This window comes from Amblyraja radiata, chromosome 30 (genome assembly GCF_010909765.2).
Source record: "Amblyraja radiata isolate CabotCenter1 chromosome 30, sAmbRad1.1.pri, whole genome shotgun sequence".
Lineage (NCBI taxonomy): Eukaryota > Metazoa > Chordata > Chondrichthyes > Rajiformes > Rajidae > Amblyraja > Amblyraja radiata.
In genome coordinates this window covers 10,945,444-10,955,364 of record NC_045985.1, presented here as the reverse complement: position 1 = coordinate 10,955,364, position 9,921 = coordinate 10,945,444, and the positions used below count along the sequence as shown (strand labels likewise).

At 49.6% G+C, this 9,921-nt stretch overlaps 1 protein-coding gene across 1 annotated transcript; it reads left to right on the top strand.

Moving 5' to 3' along the window:
• The first annotated feature begins 4,756 nt into the window (after positions 1 to 4,756).
• Positions 4,757 to 7,572, top strand: LOC116989865 (E3 ubiquitin-protein ligase PPP1R11-like). The gene is made up of 3 exons (XM_033047439.1): positions 4,757 to 4,994; positions 6,448 to 6,556; positions 7,214 to 7,572. Exons 1-3 carry the CDS (start codon positions 4,899 to 4,901, stop codon positions 7,465 to 7,467), a joined length of 459 nt encoding a protein of 152 aa, XP_032903330.1. The 5' UTR covers positions 4,757 to 4,898; the 3' UTR covers positions 7,468 to 7,572.
• The last annotated feature ends 2,349 nt before the right edge of the window (positions 7,573 to 9,921 follow it).

Sequence of the window (9,921 nt, the reverse complement as noted above, 5' to 3'; positions counted from 1 at the left end):
AAGAAAAGTAAAATAAATAAATAAGCTGTGTGACGTGACCATCCGAGGGAGACAGTGCAGGGAGGGATGGGGGGCACTCAGCAGGGCCAGTTCAGAGCCGCTATAGCTCTGGGAATAAAGGTGTTTCTGAGTCTGGAGGTTCGGGCGTAGAAGGCCTTGTAACGTCTGCTGGAGGGAAGTAGTTCGAACAGTCCGTTACAAGGGTGTGAGGAGTCTTTATGGATGCTGACGGCCTTCCTGAGGCACCGTGTGTGGTAGATGCCCTCCAAATAAACCCTCCTACAAACTGCTGCAACAGAGTGGGAATTCAGAAGTATCCTCTCTGGATATTAATCTTAAACATTGTCTATAATGTGGGTCTGTCAGTAAATAAATATCTCTCCCCCCCCCCCCCATATACATTATTGTCACGATTTAAACAGCATGTATTGTGTGGGTCAACTCTTAAATAGTCTCTTCCATTACCTAATGCACATTAATATATGAGCATTACATTAATATAACTGAACATTATCTATACTGTGGGGCAGTAGTGAATTAATATCATGTTTAAAAAGGAACTGCAGACGCTGGAAAATCGAAGGTAGTGAATTAATATCCCCCCATTACATCAATATTGGGCTTTAAAAACAACGTATAGCTTGTGGACAGCTGGCAAATGGCATCTAAAACTTAATAACATTCTAAATATAAAGTATGTTTGTTAATGTTTGCATCTATGAACTAATATCAGACAAAACATAATCTATATTGTGCGGCAACTAGTAAATTAATATTCCGCCTCGCCCCCCCCCATGCATTAATATTGTGTTTTAAACACAATGCATTGTACGAGACTTTCTCGTTAATGGCATCTAAAAACTAATAACGTGCTCTAAACATCGTCTATAAAGTGGGGTAGTTGGGGAAGTAATATCTCCCTGTACATTAATGCTGTGTTTTAAATACTACATATTAAATGGAGAAACCTCAGCTATAAACTAATATTAGGCTCTAAACATAATCTATACATTACTGCCTTGCTGTAAACACAATGTATTGTCTGGTGACAGTTAGTAAATGTTCTAAGCTATAAAATAATATGAGGCTCTGACCGTTATAATGTGGGACAGCTGGTACATCTGTACTCCTCCCCGATTCATTAATATTGTTCTTTAAATACAATGCAGCTCCCAGGCTCTGGAACTCCCTCCCCCAACTGATCTGCAATTCCGTGTCCCTCACCATCTTCCAGTCCCGCCTCAAGACCCATCTCTTCACTTCTGCCTATCTTTAGCCCCACATCCCCCTCCCTTTTCATCTGTGCATTAATTGCCTCATACTGTGTTTTGAATTGAATTCTGTCTTTACTTTGTGTACTAGTCATGTCTCTACTATTTATTTCATTCCCCTTATATGTTTTTCCTCTACCTGCTAAATTTTTGTAAGGTGTCCTTGAGACTCTTGAAAGGCGCCCATAAATAAAATGTATTATTATTATTATTATTAATGTATTCAATGAGGCATTAAAAATTGATCTATATACTAATGTCCCCTTATACATTTATATTGTGCTTTAAACAGCATGTATTGAGTAGAGAAACTTCATAACTGCTCCCATCAATAATCAAATATCAAGCTCTAAACAATTTTGGTGAATTAATATTTGGTGAATTAATATCTCCCTATTCATTAATAAAGTGATAGTGATACAGGTCCTTCAGCCCAACGTGCCCAGCTGCACTAGTCCCACCTGCCTGCGCTTAGTCCATATCCCTCCAAACCTGTCCTATCCATGTACCTGGCCAACTGTTTCTGAAGCGTTGGGATAGTCCCTGCCTCAACTATCTCCTCTAGCAGCTTGTTCCATACACCCACCCCCTCAGATTCCTATTAAATCTTTTCCACTCCACCTTGAACCTATGTCCGCTGGTCCAAGATTCCCCTACTCTGGGCAAGAGATTGGGGATACATGTACATATGTAGAAACCTAGTAAATGGTCTCATCTATAAACTAATATCCCCTTACACATTAATCTAAACAGCCTGTATTGTTTGGAGAATCCTTGTAACTGGTCTAACCTATAAACTAATATCAGGCTTGAAACATAACCTATAATGTGGGGTAGCTGGTAAATAAATATTTTCTAATAATTAATGTAAACAATGCATAGCTTGGGTGGAAGATGGGAAATTTTCTCAGCTGTAAATTAATATCAGGCTCTAAATATCATCTATAAAGTTGGATGGTTGGTAAATAATTCTCCCCTGTAAAATATTCTCCCCTGTAAATTAACGCAATGTCCTAAGCAAAATGTGCAGAGCAGCTGATTCATATTTTGTCAATCTGAAGGATCCAAAAAGAAATCAGAATGTCATCAGTCCATTCCGCCCTCAGATGCTGCCTGACTTGCTGAGTTCCTCCAGCACATTGGCTCAAGACTCCAGCGTCAGCAGTTCCTTGGGCCTCCAGTCTTCTCTTGGCATTGGTTTATTATTGGCATGTGTTGTGAAAAACTGTGTTTAGCGAAAATTATACTTTACATAAGGTAGTACAACAGAATATGGTGTTCCAGCTATGGAGAAAGTGCAAGTAAAATAAAAGTGCAAGGGATGCAATGATATACATCGGAAGATCGGGAGTGTAGCATATAAGGGCAGCCACGGTGGCTCAGCGATAGAGTTGCTGCTTTACAGCGCTTGCAGAGCCGGTGACCTGGAGTCTGTACGGAGTTTGTACATTCTCCCCATGACCCGGTGGGTTTTCTCCGAGATCTGCGGTTTCCTCCCACACTACAAAGACGTGCATGTTTCTAGGTTAATTGCTTGGTATATTTTCTCTATTTTCAAGATCTAGCTCTGAGGGCTAAAGGAATCAAGGGATATGGGGAAAAAGCAGGAATGGGGTACTGATTTTAGATGATCAGCCAAACTTACAAATTTCTTAAGGGGTTGGACAGGCTAGATGCAGGAAGATTATTCCCGATGTTGGGGAAGTCCAGAACTAGGGGTCACAATTTAAGGATAAGAGGGAAGTCTTTTAGGACCGAGATGAGAAAATTATTTTTTACACAGAGAGTGGTGAATCTGTGGAATTCTCTGCCAAAGAAGGTTGTTGAGGCCACAGTTCATTGGCTATATTTAAGAGGGAGTTAGATGTGGCCCTTGTGGCTAAAGGGATCAGGGGGTATGGAGAGAAGGCAGGTACAGGATACTGAGTTGGATGATCAGCCATGATCATATTGAATGGTGGTGCAGGCTCGAAGGGCCGAATGGCCTACTCCTGCACCTAATTTCTATGTTTCTATGATCATATTGAATGGAGGTACTGGCTCGAAGGGCCGAATGGCCTACTCCTGCACTTATTCGTCTATGTTTCTATATGTGTAAATTGTCCCTAGCGTGAGTGGGATAATGTTAATGTGCAGGGATCTGTGGTCAGTGCGGACTCGGCTGCATCTCTAAACTAAACTAAAAGAGGTCCATTCAAGACTTTAGACTTTAGGAATACAGCGGGGAATAGCCCACTGAGTGCGCCGACCAGCGATCACCCCGCACTATCCTACGCACTAGGGACAATTTTCAATTTTACCAAAGCCAATTAACCTACAAACCTGCACGTCTTTGGAGTGCGGGAGGAAACCGGAGCACCCGGGAAAAACCAACGAAGGTCACGGGGAGAACGTACAAACTCTGTACAGACACCGCCCGTAGTGAGGATCGAACGCTGGTCCCTGGCGCTGTGAGGCAGCAGCTCTACCTCTGTGCCGCCCTGAGTGTCTGATAGCAGTGGGGAAGCAGTGGAAGGAAGATCGCCCAGAAAGTAAATTGAAGAGAGCATTGTTAGTAATTTTGAGGGTCTTTGAATGGGTGATTTGAAAGATTTGGATGATTATGATGGGTGCAAGGAGAACCGTTTGTGCCAGTGCCGCAGAGTCGCCACAGGGTGACGCCATCTGCCTGTTTCATGGCCTTAATGATGGCCTATAGATTATAGTTGTTAAACACGTAGCTCCCATTGCAAACAGAGCAGAACCTGAGAGGCTATAACTAACCGGGGGAGGCTGAATACAGGATGTACAGAGGACTGTTTAATGTGATTGAATAGCAGAGTGGAGTCGATGGGCCGAATGGCCTAATTCTACTCCTTGTAACTTGTGAGCTTGTGTTCCGCGGTGGACAGTGTGCTGCAGGGGGGTTGTTGAGCTGTGTTTACAGTCTTCCCCGCTGCCGGGGCGGACACCCCTGTGCGTGGGGTAGAGGGGAGCAGGGCCGAAGGTGTCCTGGTTGGGTTGCTCCTGGGCCGGGCCAAGCAGACCATCATCCGTGAGTCACAGCGCCAGGCGGAAGAGGGCTCTGCCCGAGCCAGCTGCCCGCCCCCTTTTCCGGTGTTACAACCGCGCCTGGGTGGCACGAGAGAGGGACTATGCACTGTCCACGGGCGCCCTGGGGGATTTCAGGGAGCGCGGTGGGGGGGGGGTGGGGGTGGGATTGTGGGAGGTGGGGTGGGGGAGCAGGTGGGGTGTGCGGGGGGGGGGGGGGGGGGGGTAGGAGTGGGGGGGGGGGGGGGGGGGGGGGTGGGGGGATGTGGATTACATCCTCAATAAGGATGGGGGAAACAGTGATTTAATTTTTAAGAATATATTGCTTTAGTTTGTATTATGGTGGTGGGTTTGTTTGCATTTTTGTGTAGATAGTTGATTAAAATGATTTTTGGTTGGCGGTTAGTGTGGAGTGATCGTGGCCCCCCCCCCCGTGTGCATTGGTTGGGGGGGGGGCTGTCGCGCTGCTTTAACGCCGTTCCCCACTCTGCAGGGAGCCGCGTTGTGGAGAGTGATCGCGACCGTCCGTCTGTCCGTCACCACCCCCTCGCAGCTGTCGAGGGCCGGTGGGCAGAGACGGGGGCAGCCCTGGCGACAATGGAGAGGGAGCCGGAGCGCGGAGCCATGGCTGAGACCGCCAGCTCTTCAGCCACCATCACCGAGACGGTGGACAGCACGCAGCCCGCCCCAACCGTGAGTGCCGCCTCTCCCACATCCCCCCCATCTCCCTCACCCTGTCCTTCCCTATCCCCCCTCCCTCTAACCCCCAACTCCCCCTCCCTGTTCCTCCATCCCCCCAATCCCCACCCCCATTCCCCCCTTTCCTGTACCCACCCATCGTCCTGCCGGTCCCACCCCAGTCCTCCCCGTCGGCCCGAAACGTTGCCTATTTCCTTCGCTCCATAGATGCTGCTGCACCCGCTGAGTTTTTCCAGCATTTTTGTGTACCTATTGAGTAGAGAAGTTGGGAGGTCATGTTGCAGTTGTATAAAACTTTGGTGAAACTGCATTTAAAATATTGTAGGTACACAAAAATGCTGGAGAAACTCAGCGGGTGCAGCAGCATCTATGGAGCGAAGGAAATAGGCGACGTTTCGGGCCGTAACCCTTCTTCAGACTGATGGGGGGTGGAGGGGAGAAGGAAGGAAAAAGGGAGGAGGAGGAGCCCGAGGGCGGGGGGATGGGAGGAGACAGCTCGAGGGTTAAGGAAGGGGAGGAGACAGCAAGGGCTAGCAAAACTGGGAGAATTCAACGTTCATGCCATCCGGATGCAAGCAACCCAGGCGGAATATGAGGTGCTGTTCCTCCAATTTCCGGTGTTGCTCACTCTGGCAATGGAGGCGACCCAGGACAGAGAGGTCGGATTGGGAATGGGAGGGGGAGTTGAAGTGCTGAGCCACCGGGAGTTCAGGTAAGTTATTGCGGACTGAGCGGAGGTGTTCGGCGAAACGATCGCCCAACCTCCGCTTAGTCTCCCCGACAGAAATTGTGTTCAGTTCTGGGCACCATGTTACAGGAAAGATATTGTCAAGCTTGAAAGGGTTCAGAAAATATTTATGGGGATGTTACCAGGACTAGAGGGTGTGAGCTATAGAGAGAGGTTGAGTAGGCTGGGTCTCTATTCCATGGAGCGCAGGAGGATGAGGGGTGACCTTAGAGAGGTGTACAAAATCATGAGAGGAATAGATCGGGTAGATGCACAGAGGTTTTTACCCAGAGTAGGGGAATCGAGGATCAGAGGTCATCGGTTCAAGGTGAAGGGGAAATGATTTAATAGGAATGTGAGGGGTATCTTTTTCCACACAAAGGGTGGTGGGTGTATGGAACAAGCTGCCAGAGGAGGTAGTTGAGGCTGGGACTATCCCATCGTTTAAGAAACAGTTGGACAGGTACATGGATAGGACAGGTTTGGAGGGATATGGACCAAGCGCAGGCAAGTGGGACTAGTGTAGCTGGGACATTGTTGGCCGGTGTGGGCAAGTTGGGCCGAAGGGCCTGTTTCCACACTGTATCACTCTATCCACACACATCTCAATGCCTGCCCCCCGCCCCTGGGCCTGTGTGGACACTGTGCGGGTGTGTTGATCCACTCGCTGAGGTTCTGGTCAACATCTCACTGCCTCCCTCTCTTTCCCCCCCCCCGCAGGAGAACCGCAGCATCACCATCCGCCTGAGGAAGCGGAAAACAAACAAGAAGGTGGAGTGGTCCAGTGACACTGTGGACAACGAGCATCTGGGCCGTCGCTCCTCCAAGTGTAAGCCTCCCCCCCCCCCCCGGCCGTGAACCCCCCTTCCCCTTGTGGACTCCCCGCGGACCACTCATCCCCCCCCCCCCCTCCATCCCGCCCCCTCGCCCCCCCCTCCCCTCCACCTCCCCATCCCTTGGACCTCCCTGCCCTGCCCCGCATGGACCCCTCCTCCCCACCCCTCCATGTGGCCGCCGGTCCCCTCCCCAACCCCCCGCCCCCCCAATCCCGCGGATCCCTCCACTCTGGGGTCAGCACACAGAACATAGTAGGCATTGACTACAAAACAGATCAGTGTGTCCATATACCATTTTATTTATATATATATATATATATATACACACATGAATAAATAAACTGATCAAGTGCAAATAACAGATAATGGGTTATTAATGATCAGAGTTTTGTCCGAGCCAGGTTTAATGCCCTGATGGCTGTGGGGAAGTAGCTATTCCTGAACCTGGTTGTTGCAGTCTTCAAGCTCCTGTACCTTCTACCTGAAGGCAGCAGGGAGATGAGTGTATGGCCAGGATGGTGTTGTAATGGGGCGTAATGTCGAGGGTAGGCTGATCTCTAACGGGGTTCCCCCCCTCTCTCCCTCCCTCCCTCTCTCTCTCTCTCTCTCTCTCTCTCTCTCTCTCTTTCTCTCTCTCTCTACCCCCGCAGGTTGCTGCATTTACGAGAAGCCTCGAGCGTTCGGGGAGAGCAGCTCGGAGAGCGAAGAGGAGAACGGCGGCTGCGGCAACGCTCACTGCCTGCGGGGCCACAAGAAGCCCTTCCCGGGAGCTGCTAGTGCGGGGCCCGCTGGCGGGGGGGCCAGCAGCAAGCCCGGGGGTCCCCCCGACAAACCCCACCCCCCAGAGCCGGCCCACAGCCCCAAACACCCCACCCTCCGGCACCCCCATCTGCCCCACAAATGACCCGGCGGCAGAGGCACTGGGGAGGGGGGAAGGGGGGGGGGACGCATCACCATCCCCCTGGACCACCCACTCCCCTCCCTCCCTCACACACCCCCTCCCTCAACCGCCCTGCGACCCCCAGCAAGTCTGCCCCCCTCCCCGAACTGAACCACCCCGCTGAACCTTTGCTTTCTCCCACAGGAGAGGTTTCTTTTTTAAACTAGATCTGTACGTTTATATTGCATTTGTAATTTATTTAATAGGAACCTTTTTTTTCTTCTTTTGTTTTCGGTTTGCCACAGCAGGCGGGCCCTGGGGAACGGGGAAAGGGGATGGACCCGGAGGGGTGGAGGGGTTGGGGGGGGAGGTTGCATGCGACGCACGGAACCACAGGTTTGCACGATAATCCCGCAGCTAATTCGTGAATGGAGGCGGCGAGAGAGGGGGTAGAAAAGAGTTAAGAGGAGAGAGGAGGGGAGAGGAGAGAATGAGAGGATTGGAGGGGGAGGGGGAGAGTGGGAGGAGCGGAGAGGGAGAATGGGGAGGACTGAGGAGGGGGTGGGAGAGAGAGAGAGGATGGGAGGTTAGAGAGGGGAGGAGAGAGAGTTGGAGAAGGATTCGGGGGTGTGGAGGGGGCAAATATTTGTTGCTGGGGATCGCGTGATCGAGACCCATGGAAGGTCGCGGAGAGTAAGGGGCGTAGGGTAGACATCTGTCCCCGTAGGGCCCGAGATAGGTGGCACGGTGTAGACTGTCTTTGTACCCTCCCCACCCCTTGTGTCCTCCCCCTCCCCTCAACACAGTCACGCATGTGGGAGTCTCTTCACCCCCCCCCCCCGCCCCCCGCCACAGATCAGATGTATTGAAATAAAATTGGTCTTGCTCAACACTGGAGGTAGCGTGGGGGACATTGAATGAAGCGCCGGGGGCCGGTGTACTGTACTGTCTGTGTGGACTTTGTGCGTTCCTTCCCCTGTGACCTGCCTGCGTGGGTTTCCTCCCACACTCCAAAGACGTGCAGATTTGCAGGTTCATTGGCTTCGGTTAAAAACTACAAATTGTGTGTAGGTGGTGTGTTGTGTCGGATGGTGTTTGTGTACCGGGAGAGGAGAGGGAAAGGGGATCGTCCCCTTTGGGGTCAAAATCATAAGTGATAGGAGTAGAAGGCCATTCGGCCCATCAAGTCTACCCCGCCATTCCATTGTGGCTGATCTATCTCTCCCTCCTAACCCCATTCTCCTGCCTTCTCCCCATAATCTCTGACACCCGTAACTAATCAATAATCTATCTACAGTGCCCTCCATAATGTTTGGGACAAAGACCCATCATTTATTTATTCGCCTCTGTACTCCACAATTTGAGATTTGTAATAGAAAAAAATCACATGTGGTTAAAGTGCACATTGTCAGATTCTAATAAAGGCCATTGTTATACATTTTGGTTTTACCATGTATATATTACAGGAGTGTTTATACAAAAGCCCCCCCCCCCCCCCCCCCCATTTCGGGGAACCATAATGTTTGGGACACAGCAATGCCATGTCAATGAAAGTAGTCATGTTTAGTATTTTGTTGCATATCCTTTGCATGCAATGACTGCTTGAAGTCTGTGATTCATGGACATCACCAGTTGCTGGGTGTCTTCTCTGGTGATGCTCTGCCAGGCCTGTATTGCAGCTGTCTTTAGCTTATGCATGTTTTGGGGCCTAGTCCCCTTCAGTTTTCTCTTCAGCATATAAAAGGCATGCTCAGTTGGGTTCAGATCGGGTGATTGACCACGGTGTTTCACAGATGAGGTGGTATGCTTTGGATCTTGGGCAGTTCCTTCTCTCCTCCATACTTTGCTCTTGCCATCATGCCGATAGAAGTTAATCTTCGTCTCATCTGTTCACAAGACCTTTTTCCAGAACTGTGGTTGCTCTTTTAAGTACTTCTTGGCAAACTGATTTTTGCGGTTAACCAGTGGTTTGCATCTTGCAGTGTAGCCTCTATTTCTGTTCATGAAGTCTTCTGCGGACAGCGGTCATTGACAAATCCACACCTGACTCCTGAAGAGTGTTTCTGATCTGTCAGACAGGTGTTTGGGGATTTTTCTTTACTATAGAGAGAATTCTTCTGTCATCAGCTGTGGAGGTCTTCCTTGGCCTGCCGGTCCCTTTGCGATTAGTAAGCTCACCAGTGCTCTCTTTCTTCTTAATGATGTTCCAAACAGTTGATTTGTAAGCCTAAGGTTTGGCTGATGTCTCTAACAGTTTTATTCTTGTTTCTCAGTCCCATAATGGCTTCTTTGACTTTCATTGGCACAACTTTGCTCCTCCTGTTGGTAAACAGCAATAAAAGTTTCTAAAGGTGATGGAAAGACTGGAGGAAAGACTAGGTGCTGAGAGCTCTCTTATACCTGCATTAAGGAGGCATTTAAACACACCTGAGCAATTACAAACACATGTGAAGCCACGTGTCCCAAACATTATGGTGC